The following is a 23,301-nucleotide window of genomic DNA, read 5'->3' as shown; positions in this document are numbered from 1 at the left end:
CGTAGTTTTTTATTTACATACATTTATATATTTATACATTACACATCCTAAATATTATGCATTTGTTTGTATTTTATGTAGGTGCTTTTTTTCAGTCTTGATATATTAGATATTCTACTCCGTCTACTGTATTCAGTTATACTTTCTGTCATTTGTTTTTGGTCTTTATTGATAGATGCAGTAAATATTCCAAATTGTTTGTGGTTGCTTGCTTTTAGGTTTTATATATAGGTACAGTATATATTCTCATTTTTTCCTGCAGTTGCTTATTTTAGGGCTTAATTTATAGATACAGTTAATATTCTAATTTTTCTGTATTTGCTTGTTTTCACTCTTAATTTTCTCCAGTTCTTTACGATTTGGTATTATTTACTTTTCCTCCATTTCAGCAGAAAGTAATTGTTGCTTTTGTTAAATAGTTAACTTTTGAACACACTGGAGTTGGAAAGTTACGCTTCCAATTACCTCAATGTAATTTGCATTAAAACGGGATGAGAACCATCAGGGGACCTATTCATCCAAGACAACTTAGTTTGTATTGGAACTTTTCACTGGTCCAATTACACACATGGAGGATTCACATGTCTTAAAACCACTGACCTCAGTAAATATTATGAATTTCTTGGAATCCCAAGACGCTCTTTGCCCTGCAGGGGTAAGGATATAAAAATTCCTCAGGATCGCCATAATCCTAGAATAGCATTAATTCAACAGAAATGCTGCAGCAGTTGGAGAAAAGTAGTGGAAAAACAAACCTCCCTCCCCCGAGACAAAGTCATAAAAAAGGGCAAATTTATTTAAAGCACTTACATAGAAAAATATGATTGATTTGAGTCAACAATAATAAATAGAGCGCCTGACTATCCCCAGGCCCTGTCGGTACAACGGTACAATCAATATCCAGTTTCACAATACAGCAAAGGCACTAGCATTTACCACAATCAACAACAAGTCAATGGAGGCGGCGTGGATGGCAGCGGGGAGGGAGCAGGGCTCTTCATGGCACCGATAAAACTCACTCCTCACCAAACGCCTTCGCTCACGATCCAACGCTTAGTACCTGACTCCTGTGTCTGCCGTACGCTCAATGGAAATCACACTAGATTCTTCTTTCACGTCTTTTCCTCTTACCTTTTTTCCCGTCAAATGCAGGCAGAGATCAAGAAAATAAACGGACAACAAATCTTTTCAACAGGAAAACAAGAAAGAGGAACAAAACTGAAGCTGGATGCCGCTACAAGCTGTAATTTCGCATCCCAGATTTTTCTTTTCTTGTCCTGTGCTACGGGGAAGGACGTCAGAAACATCGTTATCAACCTTGACACCAAATTGTGGAGAAATTTGGCTGACCAGTTTTCAAATAGTTTGTCAGGAGGCAAAGTTTTGGTCAGTTATGATCAGACTCAAATCAGTAGGAATTATTTCCCCGATAACCAGCACTACATGTCACGGCAGCATGATCAGTAATTAATTTAAAGAATAATCTTGTACTGGTTGGAAATGTTGGATAGACCAAGCAAAAAACAATAACAACAATTAAATTAGGAATATTAAAGTCCAACTGAAATTAAATATATTTGCATCTCATTGTATCATACAACTCTGCAAACTATAGGTCTAGTGTTGTCTTTTAGTCCAAAATAATCATTATTCAAAGGGAATAAATGTTTATTTTTACACTTTACCTCTGCATAGCCCAGTATGTTTGCTGTATATAAAGGTGGACAATGTGTCACTACTATCTCCTACTGTACAAGAGTGAAGCTCAAATAACACAGAATTGGTGGTGCCATCTGGCACTGGGACCTTGATAACAGATTAATCAGTGTGAATAATTTTCTAAAACAAAAGAAGTCTTAATTCTCTGATTCATAAATGTGAGTAGTTTCTTTGAAAGGCTTTCTCTGGGGATTTGGGCAACAATGTTCAATCTTTTTGACTTTTTTTCTTATATTTTGCAGACCAAAAAACTTCGACTAATCAAAAAAATAATCACACTCTGGCTGAAAAGGACTGTAAGATATTTCAGTCTGAATAGACTCTCGACAAGCTAATATTTCTGTGATAATTGGGATGCACCACCTAGTCACAGCTGAACCCGACCTGTATTTGACTGGACTCAGTATAATAACCAGGTCTCAGGTTCATAGAAATCGGAGTTTAGAAGCTGAAGTGGCGTTTCTTCCATTTTACAAACAATTAAGAGTAAATGTGAGATTTGGCTGCAGGAAAATATGATTTTTTTAAATTTCAGCTGGACTTTCCAAAACAAAACAGGATTGTGGGTAAAACAGTAGATGGCACATATATCCAGTGAATCAGACAAAACTATAGACGTAATGGCTCAAAAACGATAAAACAAGCTCCTGCCCTTCGTCTCATTTAGCAACAACTCACTGTCAGGGGCCAGTGTTGGTCCCAATCGGTAATGATACGAATTATCATTTATAGATTTTTGCAGCTTTCAGAGGGATGAATGATGGCAGAAGAAATGAATAATTTATATTTTTTAACGTGAAAAGAACATGTAGTGCAACTGTTTACATGCAAGACAGAAGCGAGCATGACACTGACGACAAGCAGCAAGTGTGTTGTAGACGTGACGTATGACGCAGCTGGATCACACACACACACACACACACACACACACACACACACACACACACACACACACACACACACACACACACACATACACACAAAGCACATCCCTGAAGCCCACAGAAAATCTGAAATAATTTGACTGGGACACTATGGATTTCTTTTAAAGAGGTCAGAAAATATAGAAAGGAAAAATAAACTGATTCTTATGTAAAGCCGTAATCAAAACATTGTAAATGTTCACTATCATTGGTTCTGCTTTTACACTGGAAAAGAAAGAAAGAAATGAAAATATCATTAAATATCATAGTAAATATCATGAAAGTGATAAGGCTTAAATCTTTCTCCAGTTCGACTGGCCTCCCAAATGCAGTCTTCTCTCTTACGTTTGTCACCAAAGTGAAGGGGTCCCGTCATGTCCGGATATCCATGCAGACCGACTGGTTCGTAGTTCTGGAAAAAGCCCTGATTGTCACAACAAATTGTAAGAATATGGTTATTATTTCCCAGCCTTAAAGCTAATCCCATCCGTATCCACGCTCGTCCTTTCAGCTCTGTCAGAATCCTGCGTTCAGAAAAATCCGCAGTCATGTTCGGGGTTTTCATCTCGGTCACCTTGAGGTGGAGTCGACTGGAGAATTAACGCACAGGAGCCCGAGAATGCTTGAAAGGGCTGTAAAGCTTTACCGTCATGTTCGCGGTCGGCGGTGACGAGGTCCCCAGCGCAGCGTCAATACATGTCCAAACTCTCGGGGCCGACGATTGGCTGGATCTCTCCGGTGTTTAGATGTTCCTCTGGGCGGTGAGGTACTTCAGAGCCGCCGAGCCGTACTTCCTCGATAGATCCTGGTGGAACTCGTCCTTCAGGGTGTTGAGACAGTTGCGGTAGCTCGAGCTGGAGCGGAACTTGGAGATGTCGAAGCTCGGAGCGTGGGGCATGTGGATCATGAAAGCATTGGGGAGGACCATCAGGTCATATTCCTGGAAAAAATAAAACAGTTGAGATAGTGATAACAGTGAGAGCAGCTGGATCATTCTGCCTCAGTTCAACCAAATTCAGACAATCATTATTTTTTCTTTTAGCCCAGTAACAATATCATATGACTCTTCCAGTTAGGACACTATTGGAATGGTTTCATCTATCATATCTGCTCTATGATTGTGATAATATTGGCCATAAATACGAGAAAAGTAACTTACATTTTTTTCCCCCCAAAGTATGCCTCTGACTGGCACCATACTCTACATTTTTAAAGCTCCTATTGGTGCCAGTCACAGGAAAAAACAAGAAAAGCAGTCAGTGAGCGCAGTACTGCGCAAAGGCTGCTCAGTCGTTGTATAATTTCTGACAGACAAGTCCACAGTGGTCGATTTATAGTAGGATCGCAATCGTGATCGTCAGCAGGCAGCTGAAGTAGCGCTCAACTGTTGTCATAGTTACAGTGATAGAGTGCCGCTATTTTGCAAAGTGTCATCACTTGGTCCTTGTGTCATTTCTGACCTTCCCTGAACATTTCATCCAAAAGTCCATTTTTGAGTAATGTTGCCAACAGACGGAACGACAGATTGTCAGAAGGACAAACGTACGCCGACCGTCACATAACTCCGCCGTGTTCCTTGGTGGAGTAAAAACCTCTCTCTTAGAGTGAAAAGTTAAGGTTTTATGGTTGGTGGAAATGTTGGAATAGAAGAAAAACAAGCTTTTTTTTTTAAATTTAGTGAAATGAGGTGGAATGACCCAGCGCTGTTTTGTGTTTTCTCATCAGCTGGCAAAGCTGACGAAGGTGGATATTTAACTGGCTGTTTAGAGACCTGCAGTGTGCTGAGTTGGTCATTTTCACAACTTTAAGGGGACAGGGACACATTGTTGGGTCTATATTTCTGTTCTGGAGTACTTTTGGCATAACTTTGAATGATGAATTATCTCATACTGGGCCCTTTCTGCTTTTACTTTAGCTCCTGTCTCAGAGGACAGTCTGAAAAAGAGAGGACCATTGCTGTGTGTGGACACGAACAGACGATCTGACGTCAGCAGAGGTAACGCTGCACACAAGGCCGTTTTATACACATTGACCAAATATTTTGGACCCTTAGCCACGTATAATGACTTTTCAAACTTATTACAAAAAGGTCTACATCAGATTTTTTAAAGATCAGAGGTCCGAACGAACGTTATGCAAACTGTTTCTGTGCGTTTCTTTGCTCCTGTCACATTTCCCTCAGTTTGGATTCATTTTGCACTGCAATAAAAAGACGTGCTTCTCTATGGAAATGGAACAACCTTGGCTAGAAGTAGAGACAACTCAAACATCTTTAATGCTGTCTACCAAAAAAAGTAAAGTTAAATAATGGTGATACTCCAGACTATAGATATTTTACTACTTCAATTCTTTTGTTTTCTACAGAAACTTATTCAGAGGAAAGGGTTTATTTTTGCCAGATTTTTAACTTAGCCTGCCAGTCACAGGTGATTAAATCAAGGACTATTAGAAAGCCTAAAATCTGATGTTCTTCTCTGCCTTTACAGAGGTCCTGACTCTGATAAACGGTGTAATTTTGGTGATTTTGCAAAGAGAACACGGCTTTCAAAGCAGCAGATGTGTTTTGAGCTTCAGAGGGTTCATCAGCTCAACCATAATTTTTCAAATCACATACAGTCAAAATATAATTGAACATAGTGGGAAAAACAGCATGTTTACCTGCAGTCAGTTACACTACTGCGACCTCTTAACTCTGATTACACCACAAATGTCACATCTCTTGAGACTGGATCAGACATGACTTAGATATGTTTGACATTATCACTCGTTGTAGAAACTGAGACACATTCTGCACGTAGAATGTAATTTATTTATTCAAATAAAAAGTGTTGGACTTGAGAATGCTTTGTATTCATAACATGAGGCACAGGCGGCGTCCAGATTGACTTGCTGTTCGATCTGGACTGATGTATAAATTAGACTTCAGATACTGTAGCAGTCTATATAAATGACTGAAAACCACACAAAGCATGACGTATCCCCTTTGAGGCTCCTTTACACGGTGTGATTTTAGGCTGTATAAGCTGTAAATTGCCCACTCTTTGAGAAACATAGTGAAAATCTGTGGTTACCAATTTGAAGTATCACAAAATCAAAGACAAGCTGCTGCAAAATTGTCTTTCTTTAGATTTTAAGTGGCTGTTTAAATGTTAAGTTATGATGGTTAATAGAATGATTTGGGGGGAGGGGTAAGAGGTACTTAGCCACAGTTAGTGTATTACCTACAGTAGAGGGCAGTTGGCAAACCTCCAGTTTGCAGAAACTGAGGACTGCTGGCAGGGAAGCTCAGCAGTCAACAAGGTCAGTAGCAAAACTTATTTTAGCCACATAAAGGAGGTCTCTATTTAGATTATTCTTACTGCTTTACCTTGTCGTTACACAGCACTTTATTTTGATGCTACATTTTCTCAACTATATTATGCTGCAGATCAGGTGTGTTGGTCAGAATTCCAGTGATGTAATCAAGTAGATGACATGGGTTTGATCATGTGTAGGAATCCAGAAGTTGTACGGTTTATAAACTGTAGTGACAAAAAGCAAAGAGGTGAGAACATTCTAAATATAGCATACACTTAAAGCAATATTGATTTTTTTTTTTTGGTGACTGAAATGTTTTTCTGCTGAACATTCACTGCTTAGTTTACTTGCCAGCAGCCTTCTGTTTTTTCAAACTGGGGTTGTGCCGACTGCAGGTAATACAGTATCTATGATAAGTACCTCAAACAGCCTCACTTCAGGCATAATACTGTTGCGCATACAACAGAAAATCACATCCTCGTGCTGGTACCAGTTCATACAGATGTACCTGTGCATCCAGCTCCATGATATGCGACACCTTGTTCCAGCCGAAGCCCACAAAGCGCTGGTCGTACTCCGGACAGTCTCGTCTCACCACGACGTACGGCTCAAAGTCCGGCTCCCACTCCACCTTGTAGGGTGTGGTGGCTGTCCGCCATTTGGCATAGTTGGTAGGAGCGTGACCCTTTGGCCACACATGGTACCTGTGGAGGCAGGAAGAACAAGACATTAACATCTAATTAGTTGTGTAGATCCTCATTCAATTATTCACATCATGCTAATGCTAATCATACTTTTATAAGAGGCGAAACATCTTCAAAAAACCCCAAAAAGAAGTCCAGTTTCTTTTTCCTGAAGCTTTTAGGATTAACTGAATTGATTTTGGTTTGTTCAGGTACCTGAAGGTGTAGAGAGTCCCCATGTCCAGCATGGAGAGCAGCTCGGCTTTGGACTTAGGGAAGGACAGACGGTAACGAAGAGTCTCGAAAGCTGGAACCACCAGAGCCTTCTTGGTGTGAGCCATGTCCAGCTGCACCACGGACTTTCTGCAGCAGCAAACAGGAGGCGAGATGCAGTTAAAGCAGCTTCTATAACAGCATTTCTGATTTATTGACAGACATTTTTCATGTCTGAAATAGATTATGATACTGTAACTTTCATGAAGGTTGTAATGTTCAGGTTTTGCTGAAAGTGTTTTAGAAAGGTGTTGCAATTATTATAAATATTGTTTTCCCATTTTTATTAAGCACATTCCTCTGTGCAAAATAATTGAATACAATTAGAAATGGAAGTAGTTAAAATACACAGAAGTTCCATGTCCAACAAATTTCTAATCAAACCTTTCACTCATTGTGGTTTTACTTAGACACTAATGAAAAGAAACTAACATGGTCCCCGAAAGTCTGTTGAGACTCTAGGACATCCAGCTCATGGTAACCCAAGCTGCTGCAGTAGAAGGCAACTGGACTGTTTCCTGTTCTTAAAAATGTCACTTCACTTTTCACATGTCTATCTACATCTAAGGCCGTGGAAAGTTGGTTGTCAGAATGAATACCTGGAACTCTCCAACTTAGGAACGGTCTTGGATGGAGACGAAACCTCTTCAAGGATCAAAAGAAAAGTCCAGTTTAATACTAATGAAGCACTTTGGATTACTGTAGTCTGACACAGCTAATGTGTTAGTGGGTTTGCTAAGTCAAGACCTGGATGTCTAAAAATCTACATAAGGAAGAAGCTAGATTCTTGACTGTAAAACCTGGCTTAAAAAATGAACATTGTAGCTTTCATGAAGGTAAATTTTATTCCTATTGTATCAGACTGCACTAGTTTTAGCTCAGTGTGAATAATAAACTGGAGCGTGTTTTTACTTTTTTCCAAACTTTCCACAAGTAAGAATGATACTGTAAGACATTAGGGCATCCAGCACATGACGTTTTTCAGGTCAATAATTCAGATTGCATCATAGTGGCCACTTCAGATGTTTTATTTTAAAGTTCAGCCACTGTTAAACAGTTAGCTCCATCCTGTATTTCAGCCTGCAGCTGGGTCAGGTCACTGTTCAGATGGTCCTTGTTTTCATTCAGCTGCTTCTCCAGTAAGTCTCATCCTGCAGAAAGACTCCAGCTACACCATGTTGGACTAAAGTGGTGACAGTAGTCCTGGTTCTGCTCTCTTCTCTAATCTGGAGGTCGACTCCAACCAGAACCTGCAGCAAACTGAGCTCACCAAAGCTCCAGAGCAGAGCAAGGGCTCTGTGAAGCCCACCCATGATGACAACTGTTCCCAGTTTTAGTCCAAGATGGTGGAGATGGAGCTCATCTGCAGGATTAGAGACTCGCTGTAGAGGCAGCTGAACCTTCAAAAGAAGTGTCAAAGCTGCAGAAATTCAGAACGTTTAGAATAAAATCAGAGCGAAAACAAGATGCAGACAAGTGACTGACTTTGTATCCAGGCAACTCTTCGCACAACTAATCATGTGATCACACAGTTTAAGGTAGATCTGCGAGGAGAATTGTGATTCCAATCATGATTCTACTCCAAACAATCCTACAGTGATCTTTTGACCTGATTGCCCACCCCCAAGACCTGCTAGACACATATAGAGGAGGATTCTGTGATGGCACGACTTTCTTTATAATGAGTGTAACATGTCCTGAACTGACCACAAGAACTGCAGACTTGTACATAGTGTGTTCCCAGTTTATAGAAACAGACCAGCATGCAAGCTAAGCAGTGAACTGCTGTGGACAGAGTCAGCAACAAAACATAATTTGGCCATGTTAAGTAAAAAAATCAATCAGTGTAAGTGAAGGCTATATTTAGAATACTCAGTGCTTTGCCTTGCTGTCAGACAGAACTCTTCTGGTGGGAACTCAGGCTTTTAGAACTTCATGTCCTCCACAAAGCCAGCAAGTTCAATTAACAAAAACAGCAATTTTGTCTCACAGAACATTGGAGTTGCAGGTCTACTGTTGCCTTGATTGATTAGTTTGTGTTCTGTTGTGTTTTCGTACATTTCAATTAAATTACACAATAACAGATCAGCAACTTCCATGTTCGATAAGGTAAAATGACTGCTTTATAAGTGGAGGCTTTGAAGAGAGCAGTATAAAAGCTTCAGTCTTCATCTGGAAGAGCTGCGTAACAGCAAGTGAAAACTGTAATACTAATAAGTATTACACATACTTTTAAGTGATACAGATTTGCTCGAGACCTCTTTTGCATGTCTGAACGGTGTTTTACTGCTGACTCCATCCACAGCAGCTCCTGCACCAGTGAAAAATGCAACACAAAGTGCTGTACAACATTTAAAAACATTTAAAACAAGCAATCCCATCCCTCCCTCCCTCCATGTATACATATATGCACACACACTCTCACCACTGACAGTAGGGAGACATGGAATGGCACTGCGATTGTGGAAAACGCCTCCATTGGAGTCGTCCACACTGGGAGGAGTCGCAGGCCATGACCACTGGGGGCACCGTCCCCCAGACACCCCCCACCAACCTAGACAGACAGGGGGACCCCCACACCGAGGTGGGGAGCCCCCCAACCAGCCGGATCGAAGGGACCCACGGACAGCACCCCCAGCAGCAGACCAGACACAGCCCCCAGTGTGGAGGAGCCCCTGAGGAAACACTGGAGTTAAATAACTAAAAATTTTAAACTATAAGATAGAATAAAAGACCTGTGAGATAAGTAAAGGGTGGAAAATTAAAAGAGTACAAATACATAAAACAATAAATAGAGAATGATAAGAACAAATTAAAAGCCTGATTAAAAAGGTGAGTCTTTAACCGCCTTTTAAAAACAGTCTCTGCAGTCCTGAGGTTCTCCAGCAGCTGTTCCACAGGTGGGGGCCATAGTGGCTAAATGCTGCCTCACCGTGGGTTTTTGTCCTGGCTTGTGGTATAGTTAAAAGGCCGCTGCCAGAGGACCTCAGGATCCGTGAGGGTCGATATGTTAAAAGCAAATCAGATAAATAAGAAGGCGCAAGGCCGTTAAGACTTTTAAAAACTAATAAAAGAACCTTAAAATCGATCCTGAAGCGGACGGGGAGCCAATGCAGCGACTTTAAAACTGGTGTAATGTGTTCCCGCCCTCTGGTCCTCGTCAGCACGTGTGCAGCTGAGTTTTGTAGTAGTTGTAGATTTAAAATACTCTTTTTGGGAAGACCAGAGAGCAGGGCATTACAATAGTCTAAACTACAAGAGATAAAAGCATGCATTAGCACCTCCTGCTGGCCTGAGGGAGAAACGGGCAGACTCTGGCTATGTTCTTCAGGTGGTAAAAACCTATTTTTGTTATATTTTTAATGTGTGGCATAAAATTCAGCTCAGAGTTGAAAATAATGCCCAGTTTTTTTTTACAGATTGTGCTAGTTTAAAATCTTGTAATTTTGATAAAAGTTTCTCTCTCTGGCCTTCAGGACCTATAACTAAAACCTCAGTTTTGTCCTGGTTGAGCTGTAGGAAGTTCGCTGCCATCCATGACCTAATGTCTAAAATAGTTTTAAAGGGAATCTATTGGTCCTGTGTCATCAGGAGACACAGCAATGTACAGCTGTGTATCATCAGCGTGTCTCCTGATGACGTCCTCAAGCGGAAGCATATAAAGATTAAAAAGAATGGGACCTAAAATTGAACCTTGGGGAACCCCACACCTAATTTCATGGGTTCCTGAGGAACACGTGTCCATACTTACATAAAAAACATCGGTCTGTGAGATAAGAGTTGAACCAGTTAAAAACAGTACCAGAGAAGCTGCCCAGGTGTCTACGTCTGTTGAATAAAATGTGATGGTCTACTGTATCAAAAGCAGCACTTAGATCCAGTAGAACCAACATTGTTAGTTTTTTATTATCCAAATTCCACCTGATGTCGTTTAAAATCTTTAAAAGTGCTGTCTCTGTACTGTGGTTCATCCTAAAACCAGACTGATGTTTTTCTAGAATGTTAATTGTGTTTAAAAAGTCATTGACTTGGTTAAAATGTGTTGCTGCTTGAGGTTTAGAGATATAGAACTATTTAAGTGCACAACTTAACACATTCAGTAGTAAGTAATACATTAGTTCTTCTGCTTATATGACTCATGTTTTTATTACTGTTCCGGTTTCAATGTCTGCCATGATAAAGCTCTATTAGACTCAATCAGCTGAGAGTTACTTGATTTTGCTGTCTTGGGTGTCATTAATGTGAGAACTGGATGGAGGTCCTACCTGAGGTAATCATAGAGACCGTACATCGGCAGGAAGTCCACGTCTGTCAGGAACACGTAGGGCGTGTTGGCGTTCTTCAGGGCTACGTTCCTCACCAGGTTGACTGGGTAGAACTGGCCCTCCTTGTAGACTATGTGGTACCCCACGTTCTTGCGGTTCTTGAGGACCTCGGAGGCCTGAGCGTAGCGCAGGAACTGCTGAGCCTCGGCGTCGGACATGTAGAGCGCCAAGCTGATGGGGCCTTCCCAGTGTTTACAGATGGCCTCCAGCATCTGCAGCCTGCAGGCAGAAAAGCACATGAATTCTTTTATTCAAGGAATGTAACATAGGATTCATTCATTCAAATTATTCAGTAAACAAACTGTCAGAAAGCTGTGAGAAACAGCCACTAGAACATATTCAGTTTACTCAAGATTCTTGTTTGAAGCATAATAATCTTGTACACCACATTACAAGTTAACGGTAAGTGTCCTCCTAATGTAATTCACCTCCTAACATTGGTGTAACCTATTGTGCAATCTGAACAGTGGGTTCATACCATAAATCTGTCTCATCAGGTTTTTAGAGTTAAAAATTGTTGTGGTTTTCTGGCCCAGACATGTCAAACTAACAATCTTTCACAAACAGTCCGATACCAGAAACAAGAATGTAAACTTCAGCTTATCTAGTTATTCTGGTCGCATTGGTCACGTACACATTATAGAAATCATACAAAGTGAAAGAAGGTAAAATATCCTGACATCCCAGTGTTTTTATGCAGGTTTTCACTGCAGGAACTCTGGGAGGTGTGAGGTGGCGTAAACATTTACAAGAGCTCTCCTGTAATAACTCCTTTCTGTTTCTATTGCGTTGTAGATTCCAACAGCCAACAACAAATATTGGATGAACTCCAGAAGGCTGTATCACGAAGCCAGTTTGACAAAACCTAAAACCCCAGTCAGAGATAACAGATATCACAAAGGTGGTTATCAACTTTCTTTGGTAACTCAGACTTTTGCTTCAAACTCTGCACGTTCGCATAAAAGTGGGCGTTTAAGGCGTCATGTGACTTTTCTTCTGCACAAAATGAAATGATCATGTGCAGCTGCTTCAGTCAACAGGTTGTTGTAATGGAGAACAATGAGGAATATAAAATGTACGGCATTAAAAAGTGCTGCGACTGCAAACAATGCAAGACAGGAATGCTGGTAAAAAGCTTTATTTTACTGATCGGTGCAGCTGCTTATTTCTATCTAGATGCACAATAAAGTTATCAAACTTTAAACCCCATATATTTCAACACAAGATTGTATTGAAGTGCGTTTAGGTCTGACTCTGTCCCATAATGCAGGATGTTCCTTTAATTTGTGGCCAAATCAAAGTGAAATGTAATGTTACTGTTTGAATATTCTCTGTAATAAATACTAATTCATTTTCTAATCAGTATTCTACTAGCTGCAGTGTAAATGGACTGAGCAGCAAATCAGGGCCAAACATAAAAACATATTTATCTGCTTCCTGCATCACCTACTGTCCATGTCAGGTTCCCATGGCAACACGATGCATACAGTGTGTGATACTATAATTGTACAGCTTCATTCAGTGATATTAGTAGCAAACACATCAACAGGCTTACAGAGAAAACATTTTCCCTCAGCTAAGAATCTGCAACGCTTAAAAAGAATCGCTGAGAACAATTTGGCTTAAAGGAAGAAGATTCGTACTATTGATTTAAATCAGAAACTCTGAACATAGATTAGCTCCACAGCATCAGTTACCATAGAGATCTAGCAGGTTAAAAGAGAACCACCTTCCTGACACTAAAAACTCTGCCGTTAACCTTAACATACCTGCTAACCCGCTAATCTGGCTTTCTAGTTCAGCCCTCTGGTCTATGAGCTCGTAGTGGGTCGTTGAAACAGCAACTTCAGCATTTCCCTTTTGGGCGTCAGATTTTTACTGATTTATGCACAACTAGAACAGTGTTACTCTTACCTAATCTCTTGCTAATTTATCAGAAATTCGGAAAACAGCTGATCAGATGTGCATCAGGCTGGTTCAGTACCTGTCCATGGAGAGCTGAGCCACCAGTGTGACGTCGGTGTCGTCCTCAGTGGGCGTGTACTCGTACTGCAGGAAGTAGAGGTGAACTCGGTGCACCGTCAGTCGCTCTCGGCGGAAATCATAACACTGATCGTCCTCGTCCAGCTCCTCCAGAGCCGACTGCAGCTGAGGAGATGCACAGAACAGAGTTGTAAAGATGCACTTGTGTATAAAAACAACACAACCCTGCGGTGGATTGTTACCTTGGCAACTACAGCAGAAAAATACATTTACTTTAACATGTTGTAGGAATCTATTTGCATACAGACCTCATCAGTACATCAGCAGGTTGTTAATTAAAAACAAATGTCAGAGATCAGTTTGCTGAATGTATCTGCTCTTTTACAGCGCGATTCAAACAGTAAGTTCACAGAAGAGGAAAGAAGCCAGAAAATGTACATTTAAGAAGCTGAAACCAGACAATTTAGTTTTTCTTTAAAAAATTCTCGATTTTTCAGATAGTTTAATTGTATAGTTTACAACTACTTGACTAATTGTAGCAGCTGTAGTTAATGATGTGACAAAACATATATAACTGGTTTTAGTTCATCTATCTTACATATATTTGTCATTGGAAATAGTTAATGTATAAATGAAGCTGTTAGTTTACAACCGCTTGTAAATTTGTTTCTAACTCTAAGTGATATTTTTTAATTTCCACTAACAAGACCCATAATAAAGAGCTTTGTTTTACAGGGCCATGATTTTTCAGCCTCGTAATTATGACGATATTTTAATGGAGGTCTGACACAAGTGTTACTAATTATAACACCAATTCTAAGGAAAACAAAGAAATTGTCAGAACAGTTATTAATGTTCTCGTTAGTGGTAAAGTGGAAAAAGTCATCAGATTTCACTAAGATGATAAAAACTTGGAAGAATATCTTTAAGAAACTTGCCAGAAAATACAAAACCTATAAAATGAAGCCTTTTCAAAACGTCTTGTTACTGTCAGCTTTGATAATAAAGTTTATTTAAACAGTAAAATATTCTGCCAAGCATTGATGGGATTTGAGTGATCCTTTCCAAATGTGATAATGTTTAATATGGACTCTGGCCAAATGTTTCTTGCTCTGAAATTGATTACTTCAAAAAGGTGTGAAAAGGTGAAGAAAAACTAAATGTTACTGTGTTAGATGTAAATGTGTGTTTGAGAGTGTTTCTAACCTGGACGCTGTCTGGACTGGCCTGACTCGGGCAGCCAAACAGTTCTCGTCTCAGCAGGTTTCCGTCGTACTCCAGGAAGGTCAGGTAGAGGTTCCTGAAGAACTCCACGTGTTTGTTCTTCACACGGAGCTTCTTGGGAGAATTCCAGTGGATCACCTGGAACCACAACAAGGTCCAGTATGATTTACAGCAGGGGGATTAACCACTGATCCACTTAATTAGCTAACTACTTAATCCTTCATTTCAACAAACCGCAGGCTTGTTTATTTACAGAACTTCAGACTCTCACATCTCTTCATCTCCCTTTACGTTCTAATAAAGTGGCTACATTCAGACAGAGCACAATTCAGAGATGTTGTTCTTTATTCAGCATCTTTGTTTACTATTAAGAAACACGATAAGTAAGTTTTAGTATCTTCTCAGATGTCCTTCTGTCCCACATGTTATAGAACAAGCTCTTGTTGATTAAAGACTCATGTATATCTGAGTATATGTAGGTAAACGTGTGTTTGTATGTATAGATTTAAATATAAGACGTCGCTATTAAATGATGCAATAATTTAATTAAATTGGAACGCAGTGAAAATTTCAAGGGTCATTTTTGCTGCCAAGTCTCGTTATTTAATTGCCACATATTGTATATTTATTCTTCATGAACTCACCATTTAATTGTGTAATATTATAAGAAAAAATATAATTTTTTGTGATTTTGTTGTGTGTCAATTTAAAAGTTACAGATGGGATCTTAACAGAGAAAAATGACAAAAAAACCTCAGCGCCAAAAAAACCAAAACAAAACATAGAAAGATAATAAATTAGCGTTATTTTTGACTGTCACTAAGTCTTAACTATAACCAACAAATATTCATGTAAATCTGCCTCCATATTTAATGACTGCATGATGGCACCAATGTTGTTTCAATGTGAGTTAACGTGTCAGAAAGTAAAGACTATTTTAATAAAGTAAACAACAAAGATGGGTTTATTCTACATTTTCTATGGCTTTTTCTAGTTTCAAATATCAAATTTTCAGCTCTGAAATTATCCCTGATGCAGCTGTTTGTGGAGTTACTATAATGTATACAAATAGTTTTTCATTGGTTTATTCTTTATGTTGCAACTTTAAAACCTTTTATTACTCCACAAAGGAACGTGGTGGAGTAATGTGATGATCTGCGTTGGTTTTGTCTATCTGTTAGCAACATTACTCAAAAATGGACTAATTGATTTGGATGAAATTTTCAGGGAAGGTCAGAAATGACACAGGGACCAACTGATTAGATTTTGGCAGCGATGCAGCTTATAGTCTGGATCCACAGATTTGTTAAAGATTTCTGTATCATGGCGAGATAGTGACACGACGTCACTGTAACTATGACAACAAGTGAACACTACGTCAGCTGCCTGCTGACGTTCACATGATTGCGATCCTACTACAAATCCACCCCTGTGGACCACAGATTTTTAATCAGTTTAATCAGTGTTTTTCTACCATTTTCTAAATTTTGTCCCTTGAAGCACTTTGTTACTTTGTCTTTGCACTGCTAAATAAGTAAAGTTTAATATTACTTTGTCGTATTTCTGTTTGGGCAGCTGACGTCGAGCTTCTGGAAGAGGAGGGTTTTTAATAAAGCTCGTCAGATGTGGTGATTTGATGCTTTTCTTTGTCACATCTCATTCTAAACTGAATAATGTTGGACTATTGATTAGATAAAACAACTAATCAGAAAACATCTCACAATTTGGGACATTAAATCACTGTTTGTTTGTTTTTTTTTTTTTACAATTTCTGGACAGAATAATCATCAATGAATTTAACAGTGAACACTAAACAGAATCCAGACACATTTGGCTGTCAGAGTCTCAGTGACAGCATCAGTTCAGAGGCAGTAAATAACTGATCAGTGTTGTTTCCAGACGTACCTTGAGGTCGGACACCTCGGTGTAACACTGCTCGGACCGAGTGTGATCGGACAGCTGGACGTTCCAGAAGCAGGGCAGCTGGTGAACCAGGACCGGGTTCTGCTTTATGAAGGCGTTGAAGATGTCCTGCACACAGACAAAAACACAACTTTAACAACAGCTTCTATCCTGTTTCCCCACTGAGACTTCTTTTACTGTACACAGATCTGGATACAGCGCTGCTCCTCAAGGCATCGGAAAGCAGAACCTCATTGTTTTTAAAGTACAAAATGTTGATTCCAGAGAGCTAATTTTTGTGTTTCAGTATACTAGTAGGTGTAGATTCCTGGACGGATGCCTGCCTCACTGTGCCAGAATTTTGTTTTCTGCCATACATTTGATGCAGAGAAGGCAAAAAATGGTGCATAAATGGTGCAGGAAATTAAGCACCTGGTGCTCAAAATTTCCAGAGGAGGACACCAAGACCCCTGTTTCAACAAACATTTCAATGAGTGATGTAAAACTTGTGCTTTGTTGAATAGCTGCAGGAAACTTTTAGCCCTGATATACACCATTTTGTGTGACTCATTTCTCTGAGTCCCTACAACACAGATGGAGGTTAAAAAGTTAACATCAGTCATAGAGACACAGAATCTGCATCAATGGAAACACAGAAAGCTGAAATAAACGGGACAATTCCAAAGTAACTGACTGTTTCCTGCATTTAGACTGTCAACACTTTGACTTTCTGAGAGATGGTTGGATATGTTTCTCACCTGATCGGCGAGCGATGTACTGAGCATGCTCATTAGCTCCCTCTCTGCCGTCAGCCGCCACATCTGCTCCCAGCCGATTCGCCGAAGTCGCTCCAGGTAGAGAAGAATGACGCCTGTGACAACGAACAAAGTCGACGACAATAATCTGACTTCAACAGGTCAGTATAACATTGTAGCTTTTTGCTTTAACTCGAGACTAAAATGTTGTGATTTTTCTGATCACCAACATGTTTCTCCTGTGAATCGGTTGTTTACCTGTATTGAAGCCTCTCCCCAGCGCCGGCCAGGGTTTATGGTTCTTCCACAAGTTGCCCAGATACCAGTCACTCTGGTTCTCTACCAGACCGATCACTTGCTTGTCTGCAAACAAAACAACCAACAGACATCAGAAAAAAGTGTTGATTTGTTCAATCTGCTTATTATTTTTCCCAATAATTTGATTATTTTAAGATTTCTTGTCATTTCTCAGGTGAGTTCTGAAATGTTCCCCTTCCTGCGCTGTTTAATCTGCAGCATATCCTCTTGCAATTATCAGGAAATGGTCTCAAAACCAGGATAAGGATCTTGTAATTACAATTGTTGACTGTTATTAGCTAATTCAGTGTGCTTTCTTTTCCAAAATGTAAACAAAAATTGGCTAAAAATGAGTCTCAGGTTGCAGCACACAGTGGAAGTCACTGCATGCGATTCAGAAGTTGTCCAAGCATCATCACGTTTTTAGGATTTCTACAGTGTCAAAGAAATTCAATGACAGTTGTCAGTGCATCCAATGGTACTCAGCTGAAAGATACTGGTAATGACTTATATTCAATGTTTTTGCTGTGTGCTTAACAAGTGCAACACAGGAACACAGTTAAGTCCCAGTTGTTTTTTTTTTTTTTTATCCTGCTGCCAAATTTTGCTTTATAGTGAATTTATGTGGCCAGTAGCTTCATTCTGTCTAAAAATGTCATAATCAAGTAAAAAAAAACAGGACGACATTGTGTTAAATGATGTGTTTTCACCTTTTCCAGATTTTAACTGAAAATGCTGTCAAGTTACCTCACTAATCACTGTCAAAGCCTTTATTTGCCTTTAAATCTATCAATCAGAATTGCTAAAAGTCTGCAAGTCTCCTTTGGGGTTTTGTTGATCTTTTGTGACATCCTTCAGGTCTTTGAGTTTTAAGGGAGTCCTTGGCATCACTCGTGTCTTCAGTTTCCTCCACAGACTCTTGACATTAACCATTTCTTCATCACTTTGTATGTTTCAGATCGCTGCCTTGTTGGAAGCTCCAAAGCTGCACAAGGACAAGTTTCTCTTCAGACTGCCTCATGTTTTCCTGCACAGTGTTGGTGTCTTCCTCTGCTTACTGTTTACTTTGACAAGGCTGTCCGACCCGTCGGCTGAAAAACATCCCCAAAGCGTCACATTGAAACCACCATGTTTGACCGTGGACGGTGTTCTTGGGTTTCAAAGCTTCTCTTTTCTTTCATCCTTGTGTCCAAACAACTACTTTTATCTCAGTCACAGAACTGATGACCAGAAGCTTCTTTCTTTGTCCAGAAGAGCTTTTGTGTGTCATCCTTTCACAAGCTGAGTCCTTCTTGGTCAGTGTTCATGGAGACCAGCCTTGTTCAGTGTCTGATGGAGTGTCAGCTGTGAGTGGCTGCAGCCATAAGAGCTCAGATTCTTCAGGATGGTGACAGTTGAACAGAGAACTCACTTTTGGTTTCCTACTTCAGCCTTGGAGATATTTCAGCTTGTAGAACTCCTTCTACTCTTTGATGATGATTGCCACTGGTACTTGAGAACACTTGGATATGTTGAACATGATTTTATAACCTTTGTCTGTCTTGTTAGCAGCCACAACATGCAACCATCTCTCTGTGATGGATTCTAAAAGCAAACTCACTGAGGTCTTTGTTTTATTTATGACTTGCAATCGACTTCTAAGTGATTAGAAAACTACTGTATCAGCTATTCTTAGATTAAAGCTTATTAGAACGCTCTACGACATGGTAGAAATGACTGGAAGTTGACTTTTCTCCTAAATTTGTGATAGTTTCAAATAATGGACATGACATTTTTAGTAAAAATGGAAAAATGAAACAAATAAATAGTTTAAATTCATCATTAACGTCTTTAACACAAAAACTCTTCTTTCACTTGTTTATGACATTTCCAGCCAGAAGAAACACACTGTTCAAACATAAATTTGCTATGAATCTAAATTTGGCATCAATATGAATATTTTGATGCTTAACTGTAAGTCAGTAACTTTATCATTTCCATTTTTGAGCACAAAAACAACCCATTCCTTGTTTGTTTTTGGTGTCAGATTCATAAATAAATGGACCAAATAAATAGTTTCTTTCATCACACACAGATTTAAACAACTTCTTTGTGAATTTGTCCATCAACATTGAGTTTGATTGTTGTACTTTCAGGGTTTCAACAAGGTTTGGACGCAGCATAAATGCGATTAAGTGGTAAAAATGAAGCAGGTCTCACCGGTGAACTTCCTAAAAATGCCCCAGAGCTCAGCGATGTCGGTGGCGAAGGTGATGTCTGTGTCCAGGACGATGACCTTCGACAGGTCGGAGGGCAAAGCTTTGGTTAGCGTCAGCTTCATCAAGCCGTAAATACCTGAGTAGTGCTTGTTGGGTATCCACGACACCTCGGACTGAAACGACAACCACAAAACCTGAAGTTCAATTTAAACAGGTGACTTTACTGACTCGGCTGCTCCTCATGTGGGAGCAGAATTCAGTACGTGGGTTAACACAAAGACACGTTCAGTGTATTTGGCAAAAGCTCAATGTGTTTTTTTTTATTTGTTAATGTGCAAATAGTGTCTTTTAATTAATTCTCCTGATTCAGAGTAATTGGATCTGCATAAGTGCATCATCTGCAAATATAATCGGCTTAGAGTCTCGGCTGTTTTTCCCCACTTTAATGTGAGTTAATGGAAAGCGAAGAGAGAAGCTGCAGGTCGCAGCGTCTGGCAGCACAAAGGACTCATTGTGGAGCACAAAGGCTGCGAGGGAGGAGAATGTGATGATGTGACGGAGGGAGATGCAGGTTGGAAACACAAACACTGATTCATGCTTGTTCTCCACGTCCTCGTCACTCTGAGAGCGCATTCATCAACCTGATGTTAAAGTAAATTATTTGGTGTTTTTGGGCTGAAGTGTCTCTTGACTCGACTTGTCCGACTCGATGAGCTATTGTTGCCGTCGGCTGAAAGCTGCTCTGCTGATTGTTGTGTTTTAACTGAAGCTGATGCTGAAGCTGAACAGCTCAGAAGCGCAACTGTTCAAACGTTACGATATACAGAGAGAACCGTCAGCGCAATCATAAAAGAGGAAACTTGTACTTCATTTCATCTTTCTGAGGGTAAGGTTCAATTTTATGGTCTGATAATATCAGAAACTTCCTCCAGACACCAATTTCTGCATTGACTTGTTCTTCACAACTGTTTAAATCCATTAATTAGATACTTGGGTCAGCATTTCTCTTTCCTCTTTCTTGTTTTTATAATGTGAATCAATGTAATAAGTAAAAGAAGTGCAACAGTATAAACTAGAAACCTGCAATGTCCCGATCAAGATTTTAATGCTCCCGATCCGCTCCAAGTAATTAAATATTTTTCATCTGCCAAAACCTGATACCATTTTCCTGGATAATACAAACTTACAGTATCGTAGCTTGTCTACAGGGCCTAGTAGAGCTTCTTACTGTTTAATACTGTAACAGCTAGAGGAAGAAGGTATTACTGTGTTGGCAAGCAGAGAGCATTATGGGAGTTAAGCTAGTAAAGGAGCACCGTGACAGAGACTTACTGACCTCAGGCCAGTAAACAATTGTTAAATTAAGTAGGACAGTGACGTTACATCGCTGTAGAACACTTGAAAGACATTTTTCTGGCTTTTTTTCACCGTATTGCATGAGAACAAGTATCAACAAAGAATCGGGCATTAATTCGGGTTGATACCGATCATGTCAAAATTCACGGAATTGTTGTACTTTCAGGTTTTCAACAAGGTATTGTACTACCATATATTATTAAGATGTTTAATTTTCAGTTTGGTGGTGTGCAACAAAGACTAGTGACAACTGGGTAGTTTTGACTGTATTTCACTGCCTAGGTTATGATAGTAGTGATAGTAGTGAGCAGGTTGTGCGTCGATATGCTCTCGTCCAAACAAACTCTCATTGGTGTCAGTCGCTGGTGTTATTTTTGTAGGGCTACATTAACAGCCTTCCAGGATTAATCCATTATTTTATTTTTGGTGGCAGGAGGAACAGACAACCTGCGATTGTACTGATCCAACCTAATACAGACTGCCAATCCAAATTTTTTTTTAACATTTACTGAGTCAGCTGTTGCTGTGGCTGCATTTTGTTCAGACGGACAAAAAGTCAAGTATAAACTTTGCAAACAGCAGTCTGTATATCAAAGCTCAACAACCAACATGACAGATCATCTAAAAACAGCAGCTAACTTGTCTGTGTTCCAACTTTCATGATTACTGTTGAGTGTGAACAAATTAAAATAGGTATATTTCAATATATTTGGTCCAAACATCGTCCATAATGGTCCATAACAGCAGGTGCATCTCCAGCCTGCACCAAGTGGATATGAAGCTTCCCTTCTCTTGATATCTCGATGGGAGCTGTCAGATTATATAACCCGGTTCAAATGTTTTAATATGCTTTAAACAGTAGCCTTTTATGCTTATTTATAATTCATCTGAGCTAATAATGTATGCAGGTAGGGTGCATTCAGTGCATTGTGGCACATTTACTTCATCTACAGATAACGTGCTGATCTTTTTTTCCTAGAACAAGTCGTTCTGTTGTTGTACTGAAACGTGTTAGTACACTGTGTCAAGGAAATGTTGCAGCAGCTCCCGAGGAAAGAGGGGAATAAAGCCAAAGTCATCCTTTAATAAGACACACTGCTGGGTCGCTGATAAATTTAATACTGTATAAACCTTTTGGTAGGGTTTTGCACACCATGTAGAACCCTAAGTCCTACTTCAGTCAAACAGAACAGCTTCCTGAAGATAATAATTCATGTCTTTAGATGGACCTGCAGCCTCGATTTCATTTCATAAGTCGACTGAGTAGCCTCTTCAGTCTGAACCTTCAAACCTGACAGAACCTGAGATCTCTATTTTCTCTATTTTTGACTCTTGTCGTTCAACACACACATCTCACATCACTACAAGCAGCTGTTACTCTGAACACACAAGAATTTATCATCTCTAAGAATAACTCAACATATAAGCAACTGATCTGTAATAGAAGATTAACACATGATTGTTTTATAAATAAATGACACTAACAGCCTAAAAGTGGTTTTACTTTCACAGCTGAAAGATGTTTCTCATCTATTATGGACACGAGGCAATAAACGCTTCAGTCAGAACCCGCTCTATTGTGATGAACTTCAGAACCCGTCTTTTTTATCTGTCAGTGTTAAATGGAGGCTAATCTGAAGCGCGACCCTCCACCTCCTCCTGAAGTAACATCACACGGCTTTAACGCCACTCTGATCTCCACTAATGTGACAAATGATGTGACAGGCGCATAAAGACACAAGCTGTGACCTCCTGTTTCACACTCTGGCTGATGTATCTGCAGCGTTTCCGTTCTTTGATGCTCGGCGATTCGAGAACACGTTCCGCTGCATCCTCACAACTCGGATTGCACTGGTTTATCTCTGATTTGAGGTCTGACTTTGCCGGACGTGGACCGACACAAACTCGGTGTTTTCGTTTTTACCTTAAGTTCATCTGCATCGTAGAAGCTGACTTGCACAGACGGGACCATCCAGGACTGGAACAGAGAACTCAGGATGCGATTGGCTACTGTGTCGGTGATGAAATGAAAGTGGAGCGGATTTCTCCTGAAAATTCAAACAAAAACAGACACCAAGGTCAAGACGGAGGAAAAAAAAAACTCTGGTGATGTTTTGCTGACACTGCTCTTCCTCTGAGCTTATTCAGTTAGCAGTTCAGTGGTTTGTTCAGGTTTACGCTGCTAGAAACATTCAACAGCTCCACCCATGAGGATACAACCATCTTAATAGTCATAGCCATCAGTCAATAAAACGTCCTACAATCTAAATCTGGCTGTTTATCCTTAATTCCATTTTTGTCATCCAATTTTGCATCAAAAATACTTTTATTGATAGAATTCTATTTATTTTGCCTTTAGTCTTGGG

At 39.8% G+C, this 23,301-nt stretch overlaps 1 protein-coding gene across 2 annotated transcripts in view; it reads right to left on the bottom strand.

Moving 5' to 3' along the window:
* Positions 1-775: 775 nt before the first annotated feature.
* large2 (LARGE xylosyl- and glucuronyltransferase 2) overlaps positions 776-23,301 on the bottom strand; it is a 142,898-nt gene continuing 120,372 nt past the window's right edge. For both annotated transcript variants that reach the window (XM_023290787.3, XM_023290786.3), the window contains 11 exons: positions 22,860-22,983; positions 19,581-19,752; positions 17,343-17,447; positions 17,088-17,200; positions 16,333-16,458; positions 14,410-14,565; positions 13,205-13,368; positions 11,161-11,439; positions 6,839-6,985; positions 6,448-6,643; positions 776-3,582 (listed from right to left, as the gene is read on the bottom strand). In XM_023290787.3, coding sequence (XP_023146555.1) covers positions 3,385-3,582; positions 6,448-6,643; positions 6,839-6,985; positions 11,161-11,439; positions 13,205-13,368; positions 14,410-14,565; positions 16,333-16,458; positions 17,088-17,200; positions 17,343-17,447; positions 19,581-19,752; positions 22,860-22,983 — 1,780 coding nt within the window. In that variant the 3' untranslated portion in view covers positions 776-3,384. The remainder of the gene's footprint in view (positions 3,583-6,447; positions 6,644-6,838; positions 6,986-11,160; positions 11,440-13,204; positions 13,369-14,409; positions 14,566-16,332; positions 16,459-17,087; positions 17,201-17,342; positions 17,448-19,580; positions 19,753-22,859; positions 22,984-23,301) is intronic.

Source organism: Amphiprion ocellaris, chromosome 1 (assembly GCF_022539595.1).
Source record: "Amphiprion ocellaris isolate individual 3 ecotype Okinawa chromosome 1, ASM2253959v1, whole genome shotgun sequence".
Classification (NCBI taxonomy): domain Eukaryota; kingdom Metazoa; phylum Chordata; class Actinopteri; family Pomacentridae; genus Amphiprion; species Amphiprion ocellaris.
Note: the sequence above shows the minus strand (reverse complement) of the source record. Positions and strands in the feature narration are given on the sequence as shown.